An 18,996-nucleotide genomic window follows, 5' to 3' on the forward strand; every position below is an offset into this window, starting at 1 on the left:
TAACACAAGGAAAGAAGAGCGGGGAACAGAGCGCGTCTTCTGTGCTCAGGGCCCCTGTGCTGAGAACCCCCTAGACCCAGGAGACAGACAGCTGTCACGGCGGAGACAGCATGAGACAGCAAGAGACAGTGGCAGCAGAACTAAGAGACAGGCACCAAACAGCGCGAAACAGCACAGCCGGCTTCCTGGGCCACAGAACAAGTAGCCGACCCTCGGGGCAAAACAGGTCAGTGTCTTTGGGCAGGAGCCTTCTGGGTGGAGCAGGTGTCTCTGGGGACTTGGCTGAGCTAGGCTTGCTGGTCTACGGAGCAAGACAGATGAGCACTTTTGGGCCCGAGGCTTACTGGAGAATTGGGGTATCCATGGACACTTACAAGTGGAATGAAAGAGCTTTGTAACACTTGCCCAAGCAGGGCATAGCCTTGGCTGGCCCAAGAGACTGGAGGTGCAGAGTGGCCAAGGATGGAGGGGACAAAGGCCAGGGGGAGACCTGCCCTTGACATAGCTGCAAAGAGATTGTCCTGACTGAAGAACTCTGACTCGATACTTCCCTCATAAATAATTCCCAAGTCATGAGTATTGTCTGTGAGTTCTGGGTGGCCACCGTCCGTCGCTAATGATTGAATTTAGCAGAGAAGCGGAGACTGCAGTGGGAGGGGCGAGCAGAATTAGTCAAATGTTGGAGGGTGGACGCTTAATGCACCTTCACTTCATAGGAATCAGCCTTGGCCTGATTGTCTGCTTCCTCTACCTCCTGAGGTCAAAGTTTGCCAAGACCACGCCAATGTTCCTGCAGTGCCTTTCGCCCGCTTCTCAGGCAAAGGGGAACTCCCTGGGACCTTTCAGCACACAAGAGACAGCTTGGCTAAGTCTCCATTTCCCAAGGTGGCTTAGGGCCAGACTGCCCACAGCCATTCACCCAGCTACAGGTTTTAGATGCAGCCCGGGTTATGGGGAGATGTCAAGCCTCAGGGGCCCCAGTACAGCGTCTGGCACAGAGCTGACACGCAACCAGTGTCAGGTAAACATCATATGCATTATTTATGGGACGCACACTCTCAAGCTCAGTTAAGATGCATATGACTCATCCAAAGCGGGCCATTACTGGCAAGATGTTCAGGATCAATGAAGAGAAAAAGCAAGTTACAACACAATATGAATAACATGAGCCCATTAAAAAATGGTTTACATGCACTGAGAGGAAAAAGAGAAGGATATGCATAAAAAATCACAACTATTAATTTCAGAGTGCTTGCAATGAGAGGCAGATGGTATTTTCTCTGCAGTGTTCGAGAGGCTTCCAGGCGTATCCATTTTAAAGCTTTCAGCACATACACGTTGCAATCAGAGCACAAAAACCCTCCAAGCCAATTTAATTAAGGCATGTTTGCCCGCTCCACACGGAAGGCTTGCTAATCGCGTCTGCCCATCACGCTGACAGACGAGACAAAGTGAGCATTGGCCATTTTCAGACCCCTCCTGATAAGACACCGAGGGTCGGCCTCGCTGGAAAAGACGGGTCTGGCTGGGGCTTCCCTGTGGTTGCTCTGAAGTAGAGACAGGGCGTCTTCTCTCTCAAGGGCTGAAACAAGTGAATAAAAACAGAGCCCTGGATCCGAATGAATGAAAGCACAGAAGGGTACCCGGGACCAAGCCAGGCGCTGGCAACCCCTCCTGCCCCCTCCTCCACTCCCACAAGGAATGAGATCCAAACTAGCCCGGGTGCCAGGCTGGGCCTTGGAAGGAAGAGGGGGGGGGAGGGGGGGAGGAGGAGGAGGTGGCAATTTCTTGGCCAGAGAGAAGCGCAGTCCAGCCACGAAAGTTACCTGGCAGCAGGCTGCCGGTGTTAAACAGAAGCTTGTGGGCCGGATGGCCCCAGGTCAGCCCCGGAAGAGGCTCTGGAAACAGGAAGGAGGAGGACAGTCCTCCCCACTCCAAGACCTGGGGTCCAGTCTGTGGGAGCTGGGGAGGTGTGGGCGGATCAGGTAACCTCTGCTGGGAGGGGAAGTCATGCCCAAGGTCCTTTCCTGAGCTCCCTTCCTGGAACTGCAAGACTCCCGGCTCCAGGCTCGGTTCACTCCTCTGAACAGAAGCCTGCGACTGTGCCCCCGTGACCGCAGATGCCACACACCCGGTGTTCCTTTCGCTGCTCTGCCTTCAGACACCGGCTCTCTCTACAAGGAGAGCCCTCCATTCAGGGCCAGGGTTTCCAACCTGCCATTTGAGGCTCCGGTCTGTAAGATGGGCCAGGGCGGGTGGGATTCGTTTCTGCTTGTCAGCTTTCTCCATAGGCCCCCGGAGGCATAGCAGATTACATGCTGGGCTGTGCTGACTGCAAGGCCAGTCCTTCGACACCACCAGCTGCTCCACAGGAAAAAGATGTGGCTTTTGACTCCCGTAAAGAGTTCCAGTCCAGAATCAACTCGATGGCAGTGGGTTTGCTTTTGGTTTTGAGGAGCTTCCTTGAAGGGCCCGAGGGAGCAGACACGGTTGGCCCTCGCTCACTGAAAGGTGGGTGGTTCGGAGCCATCCACTGATGCCACAGAATTCCAGTCCTGCTGCTCTGGTTTCATGAAGACAGCAGTCAAGAAAACACCGGGAGCCCTTACGCTCTGTAACCCTCCAGGTCGCCATGAGCAGACTCAACAGCAAACAGCAATTGCTTTCTGGCGGCCCGTCAGCTCTCCTGGACCCATCGGTTCACAAACACTTCGGACAAACGGCTTCTAGAGTAATGTTGGTCTACCTTTGACCTCTAAGAGGAATTTGCCGCCGGTCTGCATCGAGCACCTACTCAAATGCCTTCACCCTGTCCTCACTGCGAAATGCACCCCTGCAAGAAAGCAGTGGTTGTCTGTGCCCCAGGCCCCGACGCAGGACCCTGTTTTCAAGAGGAGCGCCTCAAGCCTTGGCAGCTCATTGCGATGGAGCCGGGGCGGATGCACAGCGACCCTAGAACTGCCCAGCAAGTTTTGGAGACTCATTATTTACCGAAAGCCCTGGCTTTCTCCCACAGAGTGGCTGGTGTTTGGTTTTGTTTTAAATTATTTTTTATTCATCCTTTTATTGGGCGCTCTTACAGATGGTATAACAATCCATCATTCAATTAGATTAAGCATCATTGTATAATTGCCGCCACCACCAGTATCAAACCATTTTCTTTCTTCTTGAACTCTTTGATATCAGCTCCCCTTCATCCCCTCCCTCCCCCACCTTACCCCCAGGAACCCTTATTTATTAGTATTACTTTTTTTGCCATATTTTACGCCATGCAATATATCCGTTCACCTGCAAGTGGGTTATGGTTCCCGTCAAGTGGGGCGATATAATCGACACTGCTATCTGGCTGATGGTTTTGAGTTGCTGACCTTTCGGATTACGGCCCAATGCTTAATCACGACACTACCAGGTCCCTTCCAGTGCTATCGATGGGGACACAAGCAGAGGCACCTAGCTCCTTGGTCTGAAGGGAGCTGAGGAAGTAACCTAGGTACGCAAGGTCTAGGTTTGGGCTTTGACTGGAGGAAACCTGGTGGGAAGGTGCTGGCCCGCCAGGAGGGAGCGGTCACACGTCCTTTGGGAGGTGGGATGGACTAACAGAGGGGACAGCAAGTCCTGTGAAGACGAGCTGGCTCGAAGGAGCCAGAAGTGGGACAGAGTGAACAGCGGAAGAAGCTAACGGAGCTGCAGGAAGAAGCATAAGGCCATGCGCCAGTTTGCCGGGAAAGGCTACTCGAACCTGCAGGCGCCTTAGAGAATGGCCAACGCGGAGATGAACAAGCTGGACCGGACGATGCCCAGAAACGCCTCTCATCCGCATGAAACCCAACGTCCGTTCAAGGCGGTAATTGCTCTGATCTTACTTAACAACAACAACACCTCATGCCTAACCCTTTTGGTTGTTGGTTTTGTTTTGTTTTTGGTTTCTGAAAAAATGTATTATAAACTTCCTTTCTCCCAGTTGTTGTATGATAATGTTGGCAACAATCTCAGGGAACAACCTTCTGACCTATGAATTGCTTCACACTAAGTGGTCTTTGTGTATACATGGTTCACACAATAGTCATCTGATGCGTAAGCAATTAATCAACCCCAAATAACAAACCCGCTGTCACCAGCTCGCAGTGACCCGGTAGGATGGAGGAGCACTGTCCCATCGGGAATTCATGGCTGTGAACCTTCCTGGAAAGAGCCTGCCACGTCTTTCTCCCACGGAAGGGCTGCTCACAATCGAGCATTAAGCCACTTCTCTGAAATAAACTTTTTATATTTCTTTTAAATATACACCAAGGTGCAGACAAGTGTTCGTGTCCAGGGGTGCTGCTAACTGCACGGTTGGCATTTCAAATCTACCGGCCACACCTCGGAAGAAAGATGCTTCCATAAAGGTGTACAGTCCTGGAAATCTTATATAGCATACCTGAGTCAGAACTGACCCGCTGGCAGTGGGAAGAGTATATGGAAAACTAGTATGTGATTGAGGAGAGGGTACTTTTAGGACTACTGAGGAAATAGAGATGCAAGTCCAAATAACACGGGTGAGGGGGTGTTAAAGCAAACCACCCCAAAGGGAAAGCAAACGCTGGGGTGGTTTTGAGAGAGAGAGAGAAATGTTATAGGTCCCTACCCACAGGGTGGGGGGGGGGTCTTGGTGGCACAGTGGGTTATGTGATGGACTGCTAACTACGAGGTCAGCAGTTTGACCCTGCCTGCTGTGGAGATTGATAGTCTCCAAAGTCCAAAGGGGCAGGTCCACTCTATCCTATGTTGGGGGAGTTAGGAGTGGGTCTGGATTCAACTGTAGTGGGTTTTGTGTTTTTAAATATAGGCTAAATCGGTCCTCAGGTGAGCTACTCTTGCCAATTCTGTTTCCATCCTGGATCCTAGGTGTTGGCGATTGAACGATGTGGTCGTCTTCTTCCACAAGCGAAGGTTTTAAAACACTAAGTGAGATGTTATGCTTCCCCTGTCCCTCTACAGAGATGCTGGTCTGTCCTGGGAACAAAAGCCCGACAGTAGGCCAGGGACAGCGAACAAGAACAAAAACAGGCTGCAGTGCGGGCAGGAACCTGACAGGGTTCCTGATCCCTCTGCCTAGCATGTCCACATCCAGTCACCCTGGCCACGTCTTATCACAGTGACCCTAGCCACCCTCTCGTGGGAGCATCAGCGCTGTCCAGGCCTCCTCTGCTGCCGCCCTTTTCTTCTCCATCCCAGTGCACATCCTACAGTTCCGGTCATTTCAAAGTCCACATCCCCCTACACAACAGTCCCAGACTGAGTCCAGCCTACAATGATCCCACGTGTTTTTAGCAACCACACATTCCAGGGAGACTTCTCACCCCTCACTCTGGTATTTCCTACTGTATTGCTTTACACGATGTCCTAGTTGCATTACCAGAAATTGCTATCCCAGTACATCCCCAAGTTTCCTTTGCTACTTCAAAGGCTGGGGCACAGGGCAGGTCTCCATTCCTGCTTCTCAATGAACAATCTAAGCCTTCATTTGCCAGGAAACTGCTCTCCCAATCTTGGCCTAGAGGTGATACAAGGATGACCCGAGTTCCCAGGACAAGCAGGTACAGGGGTTGTTAGGTGCCATCGAGGCAGGCCTGACCCCCAGGGCCTCTGTGTGTACCAGAGGGAATTCTGCCAGGTTGGCACCAATTGCTGTGATGTTGGAGCCCAGGTATGGCAGCCACCGTGCCAGCACATCTCATGGAGGGTCTTCCTGTTTGTTGACCCTTTATTTTATCAAGCATGACGGACTTCCCCAGGGACTGGTCTTCCCTAGAGTCTAAAGGGCTTTAGACACAGCTGTGGTATTAAAAAAAAAAGGAAAAGTCTAACTTAATTTAGGGTCTAGGTCTAGGTCAGAAGACGAAACACTCAAATTCACTGCCTTCTTGTTGACGCCAACTCCCAGTGACTCCATAGGACCGGGTAGAAGGACCCTTGTGAGTTTCGGCCGCTGAACCTCTTTATGAGAGTAAAAAGCTCCATCTTTCTCCCAAGGAGCAGCTGCTAGTTTCGAACGGCTGACCGTGCAGTTAGCAGTCCAATGGGTAAACCGCTGAGCCACAGAGAACCACTTGATTAGTAAACAACGTTGCCTTGAGCACTGTGGGAATGGTCACTATGGTATCAGGTGGACACGAGCCACTTGAAAGGTGGGATGGGAAGTGGAGCGGGCAGTGGGCCTCATGCCAGATAAGGAGTGTGACTGGCGGTGCATCACGGCGTTGTACACGCAGAAGCTGCTGAGTAGACGTGTGATGGCTGCGTCCCTTCTCAACCACAACTCAATTATTTCAGAAATTAAAAGAGAGAACGGTGGGAGAGGGAAGGAAGTCAAGGAGCTGGCATGGTTCCGGATGACAGTGCTCAGGCGGGCTCCCTCTGGGCAGCTCGGCCCCGCCCTCTGCCATGCCCTTTGAGCGCTTCCAGCGTGCCCTCAAGGAATGGTGGCATTTGAGTGGTGGCTGAGACGACTCCTCTGTAGAGAGTGGATCTGTTGAGAATGCATTTTGGGGAAGAAAGGCACCATTTAACAAGAACACTGTTCCTTTGACAGCCTCCCAGACTCGGGCAAAGGAATCGAATGGGAAGACCCCGCTTACGCTGGTACCGTCCCGAGGAGGCTCTGAAGTCCAGCCACAGCCAATTCCCCCTGCCTGCTCAGTGGCGGCAGGAGAGGGCTTCCGAAAGCTCATGGAAAATGAGAAAGAACAGAGAACGGAGCTTTTCCACGACGTCTCAGAGCTCCCTCGATAGGGGGATGCAAGCGTAGCTCAGAAATGCTGTTCTCGCAACGAGGCGCAGGCAAAACGAGGTGCGGGCTTCCTGCAGAAGCGAGTCTTTCCCACGAGTCACGGAACGTTGAGCAGAACACTTTTGGTGTCGCACTTTGCAAGCCGGTATGAAGAGTGTTTTTGTCATGAAACGAAACACTGTAGCTCTATGTAGCACAGCTTCGAACTTTGCTCACGGCCTAACAAATATGTACAGGCAGCTACCCACCCTGAAAGAAGTCACAGTCTTCTCGGACGTTGCCGGACAACTGTGGTGAAATGGGGATATGCCTGGGACGAGAGAGAACAGTCTTCTGTTTTAGGTTTGTCCATGGTGATTAGTAGGATAATTATTGATTATTGAGAAGAAATGTGTCTTTTAAAGGGAAGTTTTACCTTTCTGAAACCAAAAATCAAACAAAACTACATACTCTTCTTCTGTTTTAGAAGCTCTGGGCTTAAGGCCAGGAGGAGCCCTGGTGGCTTAAGGGGTTACACACTGGGCTTTTTACTGCAAGATCAGCAGTTTGAAACCACCAGCCGCTCCATGGGAGAAGAACGAGGCATCCTGCTCACAGACAGATTGGTTTGGGTCTTGGCTTAAGGCCACCAGCCTTCAAATAGGATGGGTCAAACAAGAGGATTAAAAACGTAAATGAGAGACTAAATAGTTGGTTGAAGAAGTTTAGGCCTCACACCTGTGCCTTGAACATCTGATGTCTTTACTTACTCCTTTAACATTTATCAGACCTAAAATCTATTCATCAAGGGCAGGGTTCGCCCACCAAATTCCAAACCCAAAATGGCCAGAGGGCAGACATGCTGACAAGTGTAGACACATGTTTGGTAGTAGAACTCTGGGGATTTGTTCTTATAATTCAACTACCGGCCAGACCCAAACCCTGATAATCTTTACGACGTGCAGCTGCCACGGGGCAAAAGTAGGACAACTGACACTATTGCCCCTTTCAATGCCGAGTAAAGAAGCCATGCTTGGCAGTACCTGCAAGGGACCGGAGAGACACAAGAGCCAACACGAGGAAGAGAAAGGCGCTTGTGAAGGAAGTTTAGAATGCACTTATCACAAAGGATATCAAAAAGTAAATAAAAACAGAATTCCCATCCTGTCTCAGAACAGCAATTCCACCCCCTGAAAAGTCTAATCAATTGGGGGAGGGAGGAAGTCTAATTGAAATTTAAGAACAAAATTAATATTTATTATTCCATGAATAAAGTTTCCACAGTGTTAGCATAACTCAATGACTCATATCCCAATAATTTCTATGGGCTCTTTTGCAGTGTTAGCATGTAAATGAGGAAAGAAATTAAATTCCTGGTCAAGAGAGACTCCATATTTGCCTGGATCACAACACGTGGCTCCCGGAGCCTAGGAAACACGTTGTCATGGTGAGGAAATTAGGTTGGTCTGCTCTACCCAAAACCTCTTCCTGGGTCCTCCTGAGCACTGCTGGAGAGCCGGACACCTTCTCAAAGCCGACAAGAAACAATTCCATTCTTCAAAAGACAAGTGCAGAGATAAGGAAACTAACTCACCCCCCGCCTGCTGGGCTGGTAGAAGTGAGTGATGTCATTGAACTCCTAGCTCCGGGGTTGAATACGAATCCCCTTCTGACCCCAATCTCTCAAGGTGCCTGGAGAAATAACCCGAGACAGTGGCTCCCATCCTCTGATTTCAGCCCCAGCAGGATCAATTTGGACAAAGGAGGGTGGACAGAGTCTAACTTCAGCTCGCCAAGCTGGGCTGCCTCTGTGGTGGAAGCTGTGATAGTTTGCGTCTGGCCTGCAAAACCAGCGGTTTTCTTTCTTTCCTCCTGTCTTTCAGGCGAGAGATTTAAGAATCATGTCATCTTCACAGGGACGCGTTTGACCCCTAAGCAGCCCACGTGATGCTAGTCGTGTTTGATTGTCTGCTGTTCTTCAAGCACCTGGCCATTCGGGATTTCATAGGCTGAGCTAAGAAAAGTTCATTTTCCTTTACTGAAGTCTTTTGGGTGTTTTTTGGTCTGGCTTGTTTAAATAAAGAGAGAGTGGCCCTTTACTATGCCTCCTGAAGAAGGGAGGCCTTGTATTGAGGAGGTGGCTTAGCCCTGGGCTACTAACCCACAGGCTGGTGGTTCAACTCCCTCTGACCCCCCAAGTGCCTCAGAAGAAAGGTCTGGTGATCTGCTTCTGACCAGCCAGTGTCATGCATATTCTATGGAGTGCAGTTCTACTCTGTCACACATGGGATTGTCGTGAGTTGGAAGCAACTTGAAGGCAAGAAGTTTTTGTTTGGTTGGTCAGTTGGTTTTGAAGAATGAAAAGCTAGGTTCTTACCAACACCCATGGCCACTGAGTCGATTCTGACTCATGGCAACTCTATATAGGGTTTCCAAGGCTTTGTACATCTTTCCAGGAACAGTCAGCCTCATCCTTCTTCCAGGGAGTGGTTGGTGGGTTTGAACTGCCGACCATATGTTTAGCAGTCTCATGCTTACTTGACAGTGCCACCAGGCTCTGACAGCACCAATTATTCTCAAATTTTATGAACTCTTTTAATAGAGTCCTGAACAAACAGAAAATAAAAGAGGGGCTCTACTCCTTTATTTTTCCATAGCACTCGACATCAAACGTGTGAAGACAAGGTGTGTGAAGAAACGTGTGAAGAAAAAGTCATTTCTCATTCATGAATTATATTATTCCTTCTACTCTACTCCACGGGGTCCTTGGGCAATGTACACATGAATGGACATGGCTGTTCACATAAAGGTTGGAACTTTAAGTCGACCCAGATATGCCTCTGAAGAAAGGCCTGGTGCTGGTGACCTCCTGACAAGCTGGCCACTGAAAACCCAACAGAGCATTGCTCTACACCAGGGTTCTCAACCTGGGGGTCACGATCCCTTTGGAGGTTGAACAACCCTTTCACAGGGGTCACCCGATTCATAACAGTAGCAAAATGACAGTGATGAAGTAGCAACAAACATAATTTTATGGTTGGGGGGGTCACCATAACATGAGGAACAATATGACAGGGTCGCAGCATGAGGAAGGTTGAGAACCACTGCTCTGCACTGACATAGGTGTCAGAATCAACTCCATAACAACTGGATTTATTATGACCCCCATAGAATGATCATCAAGACCCTGGTTTTTAAATAAACCATCTCACAATGCCATTATCCGAAAGAGAGGGAGAAGAAGGTTGGTTCTTACTGTCAGCTCCTGAAGAACAGAATTTGGCTTCTGTATGTTGATCTCAATGCTGTTGCTGTCTTGCTTCAGCTCCACGGGGGACCCGTGCACCCTGGCCACCCCTTCAAACATCTGGGATTTGGTTAAGGAGGGGACAAACACCCCTGAGGGGCTCTCTCTTTCCTTCTCCTCCTCGTCTCCGTGAGCCACGTCTCCATTCACACTCACTTTCCCGTCTACCTATAAAAATCAGAATGAACACAAAACACGCTATTCCCCAAGCAAAGGCTGTAACCCAACAAATGACGTATTCAGAGGCACAGGAGGTTGGCCGTGGGTATAACATGCAGGTCACGCAGTCAAAGCCCTGGAAGCATAGAGTCGAACACCTAGGGAGGCGGAAAACCCATGGTCTGGAGCAAGCAGAGCCCAGGGCCCAGGCCACTCAGGCACACTTTCAAATTCTAAATGAAGCCACCGACATCCTCGGAGGCTTCCCAAAGGGCTGGCTTTCTGGTTTCCATTTAAAGATGCATTACATGCAAGGTGTGAGAGTGGGGCCGTTACTCATTTTAGTGACTCCCACAGGGCAGCTCCTGGCGTCGTCCCCAGGTGGCACAAATGATTCCTGGGCTTGGCTGCTCACCAAACACTGGAGGTTTGGGTCTGTGGAGAGGTGCTTTGGAGAAAGCGTAGGTGATCTATGTCCAAGAATGCAGCCCCTGCAAAGCCCCTGGAGCCCAATTCTACTCGGCCCTCATGGAGTTGCCAGGAGTAGGAATCATCCCCCGATTGGCTGGAAAGTCACCCAGGGGCTCATTCCCACTGCTGTCCAGCGGATGCCAGGCTCCTTGAAACAGATTCCCACACACTGCCATAGAGGGCATTCCTGCTCATAGCGACCAACACAGGGTTTCTGGGGACTTTGTAAATCTTTACAGGAACAGCCAGGCTCATCAACCTTCCTTGGAGCGCCTGGTGGCTTTCAACTTGGTGGGTTTAATTTCTGTCATGAAATGGATGCGCCTAAAGCAGTATCACATTAAAACCACCCCTCCCATACTTGCCAACCTAAAAAATGTCCCGGGAAACAAACAGAGCAAAGTCTTGCAATCCATCCCAATTCCCCCCACCCCCTGTAAATCTTCACAATGCACCATTTAACATAAAGGAAGAGAGAGTGGACATCTAGATTGTCTGATCAGAGGCCTCGAGGACAAAGCTAATTCAAAACTGTCACTGCCCTTGTGTTGGGTTGTGTCAACACCACAACATAACTACTTCATCCGTGATGCCATATCACAGACAGTGCATCACTGTAGACCCAAGGCGAGGAAGGCTCTTGCCGGGGGCCCCTGAGCTTGCCTGAGGATGAGTTTACTCATCTGTGCAGATGCCTGCACAGTTCCTGTCTTGGAAGATTCATTTGTTTATTCAAGAAACACTTGCCAAGTGCTTACTATGTCCTAGCCACTGATGCCAGGCACAAGGAAAGAAGCTAGAGGGGCCCAGACCCTGTCTTTCAAGGAACCGACATCCAGTTCAGTCCTTGCTAGATGAGGTGACAAGGCAGGTTTTCTCAGTCTATGAGAATTGAAGAACAGGGTGTAAAGATGCACCCCGTCATTGAAGCACCGGTCAGAAAGGATGGTTTGCTGCCCTCTGCAACTCAATCAGGACGGTCAGAGACATCCACTGCTACTCATTTCCTAATCCAAGTAAAGAGCTTCATCTCTTCCTTCTGGTATGGACCCGTGCCGTTCACGTACAGGGAGAATGAGACTTCTCTTTAGAGTCAAGGAACTCAACAGAAGAAATCCATGGAATGGCAGTTTGTTGTCCCAGTCTTTGGTTCTGGAACATCCTTTTACATATTTACTGGTCAGACAACAACCGCATTCCTAGGTGTTCCTTGTACTCTTATTACAATCATCGCATCATTTTGGATATGATCGCAAAACCTTCATAAAAAGGTCCAGATACTGCAACGAATTGTTTCAACTCAAGGCAATTGAAATGGTAGCTTGAGGGCTTCCCGTACCGCTCACCAGCTGGCGATACCAAACACGACAACCCAAACACAGCATGGCTTTTGAGTTGACGCATACATCGATCCTAACTTACCACTCAGGGCCCCTGGTGGCACACAGTAAAGCACTTGGCTACCAACTGGAAGGTCAATGTGCAAACCCTCCCAGCAGCCCAGTAGGGGGAAAGAGCTGGCACGGTCCTGCCATAAAGAGCACAGCCTGGGAACCGAGATTGCACTCTTCTACTCTTGCCCTGAAGAGTTGCCATAAGTTGAGAACGGACTCCCAGCCTCAAACCACCACCACCACCACTACGGATACCACATGCTCGCTTCAAACTAGGACACAGACCTGGCTCATGGGAATGACCCACCTATCAACCTCATCGGCGCCCCTCAGGACCAACCACGGTAACTGGGATCCACACACACTCACACTGGCAAACCCAAATCTCCCAAGCCATAGCGACTCCATAGAAGTCAACGTTCAGAAATCGTGGTTCTGTGGGGTAAGAACCGTGCCTTTTTCTTTAGTCCCTGGAGTTGAGGTCTGGTTCCCCTCTGAAGGAACTGATCCTACCTTAAAAGTCTTCAGAACCTCTTGAGAAGTTTTGGGCTGGGAGTATGGCTTGGGCGTCAGCATAGGCACTACTTTGGGAGGGACCGTTTTGCTTGGAGACCCACTGCCTGCCGCCCCGCTGGGATCCAGAACGCTGGGGCGAGCGATGGTGGTTTCAACGGTGGCAGTGAATTTGGGCGGAGGCAGTGACTGTTGCCGCAGGTATTTCATAGGGTTGGGGTCGTTCGGGGCGGAGGATGAGTTTGGCTCTGTTGAATGGCTTCTTTCCAGAATTTTTGGCATCTCCAAGCGTTCAAGAACAGCCTCGCTGATGGTGAATCGCTCGATGTACTGCTGAAGGATCCCTTCCGCCTCTTCCTGCGACCGAGCATTCTTATAGGCCTCGTGCAGTTCTCGCTCTCTCCGCTCTCTGAAAGGTGGGTGTCGGGGGGAGAAGAAGGTCAGATCAACAGTCAGGAACAGTGCACGGAAGACCTCGGTCAGAACCAAGGCCGAGCTGAAGGGCGGGCGCAGACATTTTACAACCCTGACGTTGTGAGGACCAACCGTGTTTTAGAAACATGGCAGTGGAGCTAGGGCATAGCGTACAGCGAAACATAGACAACAGCAAGGACCCACTTTTCCTGAACAATCTCTCTGTAGGTTTTGACGCTTTTCCTTCGTTCACTTGTTCCATCTTCTCCAGCCAGGAGCTTCTCCATTTTTTTCCTTTCTTCTTCTTTCTTGATTAAGTCCTGTGAAGCGCTTCTTCTGCGGCTCTTCCATCGAGCCAGGTCCTGCAGGACGAGAGAGAGAGACAGACAGAGAGAGAGAGAACTCAGAGTTTAGGGAGCATTGACTAGGGATGGGGGCTCGCTCCCACAACCCGATGCCTGCTTGAAGGGATCAGGACTGTCTCAAAGGCAGTAATCATTTCTAGGCTATCTACCTTTTTTTGTAGCCGGGGCATGCATTTATTTAAACACAACACTATGATATAGGCAATTGCATTCCATAGCAGTAGCCAAGTGCTAGAGAACTGCTTCCCAATGTATTTATAAGAAACCTCATTTCCTTCCAGTTATGAACCTCTGCAATGTAAATGGAGCGTATGCTGACACTGCTGATAACAGAATGGGAAGCATTCGCCATGTTTCCTCAAGGAACGAAGGAAAAACTCCCCAAACTTAACTCACTGCCATCAAGTCAATTCCAACTCACAGCGACCCTGCAGGGCAAAAGGTGTAGGTTTTTGAGATTGCAAACTTTTATCAGAGTAGAAAGCCTATCTTTCTCCCATGGCGCGGTGGGTGGGTTTGAACAACTGACCCTGCAGTTTGAAACCCCATGTGGAGCCCACTGCATCACCAGGGCTCCTTAAAAGAAGGAAAGGTGGGGGAATTGACTTTGGAGTCTTACTGACCCAGCGACTGTATCAAACTTGATCCTTTCAACAACATCACTATTAATCCACACGATGAAGGGTTAGGGTTCTGGGGTCAGATGGATGGGATTTGTAGCTCTTGGGAAATAACGCAGCTTTTCCTTCTCCGGGCTCTGGAATCTTCAGCAGGTTTCTTAGCCTCAAGGTCTTCCTCCCTATATTGGGGATGGTGATAACATCTATCCTAACCTGCGTTGGGGAAGTGAAGATAATGTACATACGGGGCCGACGGTCAGTCTACCGTAGATGTAGTTATTACCACGTCTGACTAACATGGGACAGCTTGTTGGGTAAGCTGGGGTCAAGTTTGGATCAGATCTCTGCACGATCCCTGAGCATTAAATGAAGTCATGACGCTCCTTCCCATGGGGGCTTCAACACGTTGGTGGCAAATTTCCGCGACCTTTTAATTCTATCCTTCTACAAACCTTTGAAGTCTTCTTGGACCTTCAGACTCTCTCACTGTCTCCGGCTCTGCCCCAAGCGCGCACATTCTCAACGTCCTCCCTCGGCTCTGTAGCCCTCCATTCCTAATTCACCTAACCGTATGACCAGGGCAGCCTGAAAGATGAGGCATGAGGGACCCAAAATACCTCTCGCCATAGAGTTGGTTCTGACGCCTAGTGCCGTATAGGGCAGAGAGGAACTGTGCCTGGGGGTGCCCGAGACAGAGGGCCCATCTCCTTAGGAGGCAGCAGTCTTGTCTTTCTTCTGTGGAGTGGCTGGTGGATTTGAACTCAGTACTCAGCTCACTGTGCCACCCCCATGCCATCGCAATGGAGGATGGAGAACGCACTGTCTTTTGGTGGCAGCGATTGGCACTGCGACCAGGGTCAGATGCTATTCCACACTCTTGGCATGGATAAGTTAGTTTAATCTTCTCAGTGACCAGGGAGCCACCCGCTGCCCACTGGGGCCTCGGCCTGTACTCACATCTTGCCATTTGTCGTCCTCTTCTCTCAGCTGGTTATTGATCAGCTGCAGTTGCTCCTGGCGGGCCCGGCTGTGAGGCTGCACAGCCTCCTCGCAGCGCACGTCGAACATGCTCGTGCTCCTGAGTGTGGAGAGAGCAAATACACCGGCGATCAGCGTCCCCACTCAGCAACCGGGCACTGGCCACGTGGGGGCACTCCCGTCCTTGGAAAACTGCCCGTGCCCAACAAAGCCTGAAGCAGCAGCAGCAGCAGCCTGATGAGGTCCCTCGCGGACAGGGTGGGGGGCATATGCCAGCACTTCCACCTCTATTGCGTTGAAGCCAAAGCAATCAGCGCCCCGTCCCGCTCTATCCTCAGTGAGGTAGGGTCAGACACTTCACAGGTCAGTGTCAGCATGTCCTTAAAGAAACACGCTTGGAGCCCTGGCTGCCTCTTATTTGGAAATGAAGGAAAGCCCAGGAGGAAGGGGATGGAGGTACAACATGGGGGAGGGTCTGTTTGGGGGGTGAGGGCAGGAAACCCTGACTCCGGCCAATGCTCCTTGGTGCAAAGAGCTGGCTGCAATGCTCTCTGTGCGCAAGGAGGCAATTTCTCCACGAAGAAAAGCAAACGGCACTAACTGGAAGTCACCCTCCCCCTTTTTCTTATTGCCATTTCCTGAATCTTGGATGCACCCAACATCGACGAATTGATGATGTCTGCATCCGATGTGCTGGCTTGTTTGTATTCCCTGCCAAATGACCCTTGGCACGTTGGAATCAAGAACACCCCCTATGTCATGGTCAGCACAAAGAAGAAACCTTGAAATCTCCACAGAGCTTGCACTCCAGGAGTCTCACAATAGTGTCGATTGATTTCTGCCAGGAAGCCTCCCAATTTACTCTTTATTTTCCTTTTTTTAAAGGGTAGAAAAAAATAATCTTAGAAAACCCTTAGGTTGTATGTATACTTGACTTACTAGCTTTCCCCATGTTGGGCAGCCCCCCCAGGGTCCTATCTGAAATTATTTGATAGCATTTGGTTACAGCAAAAGCTGAAGCGGCAAGATGCAAACCAAAGCAGACACTAAACCCAAATCCCCCAATTCTCCCCTCCCCCCCCTTAGAGAAAGGACTGGCTAAGAGGCTACCATAGCCCCACATCACGCCCGGAGGCCCTGGCAACGTGTACTGTGGACTGACAGAAGCAGCAAAAGACTGCGAGTCACTGTGGGAACCAGCTGAGCACAGAAAAGCCATGCAGCGAGACCAACGCCTTGCAGGCTGCAGCGTTGTGACAGAGAGAGTTTCCCCACCGCAGCAGCACGGGATGCAGGCACATCGGTTCCTTAGCAGGGAGCGCTCTGCGCGGAGCACTGGGCCACCAACCAATGGCTGCCGAGCGGCCCCATGGGAATCTGCTCTAACGGCCTGCGTGGGCGCCGTGGAGGTGCCTTACTGGCCTCCGCTCAATGGCGGGAGGCTTGGCTTTGTTTGGATGCATGTGCCGGACAATTTCAGACTGACCAGGGAGGACGACAACCCATGACAGTAGCAGTCACTGGTCTTCCTGGAGACAAAGTTGAAGCTGTGTCAACACGCTTTCCGGACAGTGGTGATTTTCACAGCACTGCCTTCAGGAAGGCGTTCTCTCTCTCTCTCTCTCTCTGATTTCATCCCTATTTTAATTACTAACCTATTTACAAATGTGCAAAAATGAAGAGCGTGCAGAGTTAGGGAAAAAATGCCAATTTGGGTCTTTTCATTTAAATTTTGTGGCTCAAAACTTTCAGAACGAGACTGAATTGCACCCGTTCCTCTACTCACAGTTAAATCACAGCAACAAAAAAGAAGCCTGAAACAAAGTTGTAATTATAACCAACCCAGTGAGCTCGTCTTTTGAGGCACTTGACAAGCTCTGCTAGGATCTCAGAAGATGGGCAGGTCTGTGGGCCCGGACCCGCGTGGAGCGGAAGAGGGCTGCCTGTGGGAGAGCAGGTTCCCTTTCCTGCGCTCAGCCGTCTACAATGTTTGCAGCAGTCTTGGAGTAGACCAGAACGGGTGACCGCAGGGTCAGGCCTTCCTCTGAGATCACCTTCTCTGCGATTAGGGTTTGGTGATCCCACTCTGGGCACGGGGAGAGCTGGCACCAGGCTTTCCGAGTCACGTGTCCCTGCCCTGGGCTCCCAGCTCTCCACACACTGGCAAGCTCTAACGCCCTCAGCCGAAGTGTGGCCCAAAGCTGGTGCGTCAAATAAAAACAAAAAGCCTTGCTTGCCCTCTCCCATACAGGGAGTTCGATTTTCCAAATCTTTTCTTTCTTTTTAAAGAGAAATACCAGGGCATTTGGCCCAAAGTAGAAATCACTGAGCAATCATTGATGCCATTGGAGGAAAAAAGCAAGTGAGGGCATTGAGGATGGAGTCACGCAGCATGCCCAGGCTGCTCTGTAACAGAGGGCAGATTTCGTCTCCCCACCGGAGAGGGCGCTGGAGAAGCCTAAGGCCCCTGGAATAGAGATGGGGTTCTCACTCTATGCCTGCCCCTTAGGCTGTGGGGACAGAGGCACCTTTGCGAACCAAGAGTCTCTCTTGGTGGCAAGTCAACATTTTTGAGGGCCAGGATTAAATGACTGCTGAGGGAAGCCTGGACATGGTTTGTGAGCCGGGTCTAAGGAAAAGGAACGAAAAATATAAAGTTCCCACCGCGCGCACAAGGCACAGGCTTTTAATTTTTATTTTCCAGGAGAGGAGGAGTGTGGACAGGCAGGAAAGGGCAAGAGGGTGAACAGAAATCTATGGATGCGTTCCGGGTTTGCCAGGAGATGGAAATTTCTCTGCCTGTGTGGTAGGTCTGGCCTTGACCTGCATTCCATGAATAGCATATCTTTTGCTGATTGGCCTGTATTTTTAAGGATGCGTCAATTATTAATACATTTAAATGTGCCCGTCAGTTTTGGAAAAGGAAGGCAGGGGTGGTGGGGTTGAGGAGGAACAGGTCATCAAAAAAATATATGATCCATCTCTGTGTAGAAGGTAAACTCCTGATAGAAACATTTGACTTTGCTTCCCACGTGATTACATTTTAAATCGTCTCTAACTTTTAGCAGAAAATTTGGTACCTGGAATATGACTAGACAAGGCCTCTGGGAAAGAAGCTATTTTTACTCTTTGCGGTCCACAGGGTGGGGCTACCTTTTGTTAATTTAAAGAGGAGAAAGGAGTCCTCACCCTAATTGTGAAAAACAAACAAAAAAGCAAAATGAACCTTCCAGCAGGCGTGGGGTGTGTGTTTATATTCAGGGATAAGCAGAATTCCTAGGGCTTTCTAGAGTTCTGCTTCAGGCAAAGTGCACAAAGGCTTTGCATCGAGGGGGACTACACCTATCCCCATGCATTTTGAAGGAGCCCTGTTATTATAGTGGATTGCGTGTTGGGCTGCTAACTGCAAGGTCAGCAGTTTGAACCCAGCAGCTGCTCCCGGGGGAGACAGAGGAGGCGTTCTGCTTCTGTCGAGATGAAAACCCACAGGGGCAGTCCTACCCTGTCCTACAGGGTCGTGTGAGTAGGAGTTGACTTGATAGTAGAGACTTAGGGTTTTGGGTGAATGTTTGTTTGTTTGTTTTGCCCACCCACTTTATGTGAGGGAGACCACAAAAAATTTGTGGGAAAATTCCATGATCTTTTCATTTGATTTTCCCCACAGATTTTGTGATTCCCACTCACATCATCCCCCTTTCAGCAAATGTTAAATATTGCCATGTCTGCTTTTCAAAGCAATGGCCAGGGTTCAATGTTATAGACAACTTAACTCCATGCAAGAGCCCTGGTGGCGTTGTGTGTTGGGAGTTGGACCGCTGGCTGCACGGTCATCAGTTCAAATCCACCGGCCACTCCATGGAAGAAAAATGAGCGTGGCTGTGCCCATAAAGGTTTGCAGCCTCAGAAACCCCAGGGAGCAGTTCTGCTCTGCCCAGCCGGGCCACCACCAGTTGGAATAGACTCGATGGCAGTGGGTTGGGTTTACATCTTGCTAATTCCATGTCCCTCTGCAAGCTCTATGGTT

General features: G+C 50.2%; 1 protein-coding gene across 1 annotated transcript in view; it reads right to left on the bottom strand.

The window, feature by feature from the left end:
• The window catches only part of LIMCH1 (LIM and calponin homology domains 1), a 113,440-nt gene that overhangs the window by 46,663 nt on the left and 47,781 nt on the right, over window positions 1–18,996 (bottom strand). Inside the window, exons 14-17 of the mRNA XM_075544385.1 lie at window positions 14,952–15,072; window positions 13,214–13,371; window positions 12,596–13,004; window positions 10,008–10,226 (exon numbers count right to left, since the gene is read on the bottom strand). Coding sequence (XP_075400500.1) covers window positions 10,008–10,226; window positions 12,596–13,004; window positions 13,214–13,371; window positions 14,952–15,072 — 907 coding nt within the window. The remainder of the gene's footprint in view (window positions 1–10,007; window positions 10,227–12,595; window positions 13,005–13,213; window positions 13,372–14,951; window positions 15,073–18,996) is intronic.

This window comes from Tenrec ecaudatus, chromosome 3, assembly GCF_050624435.1.
Source record: "Tenrec ecaudatus isolate mTenEca1 chromosome 3, mTenEca1.hap1, whole genome shotgun sequence".
Taxonomy (NCBI): Eukaryota; Metazoa; Chordata; class Mammalia; order Afrosoricida; family Tenrecidae; genus Tenrec; species Tenrec ecaudatus.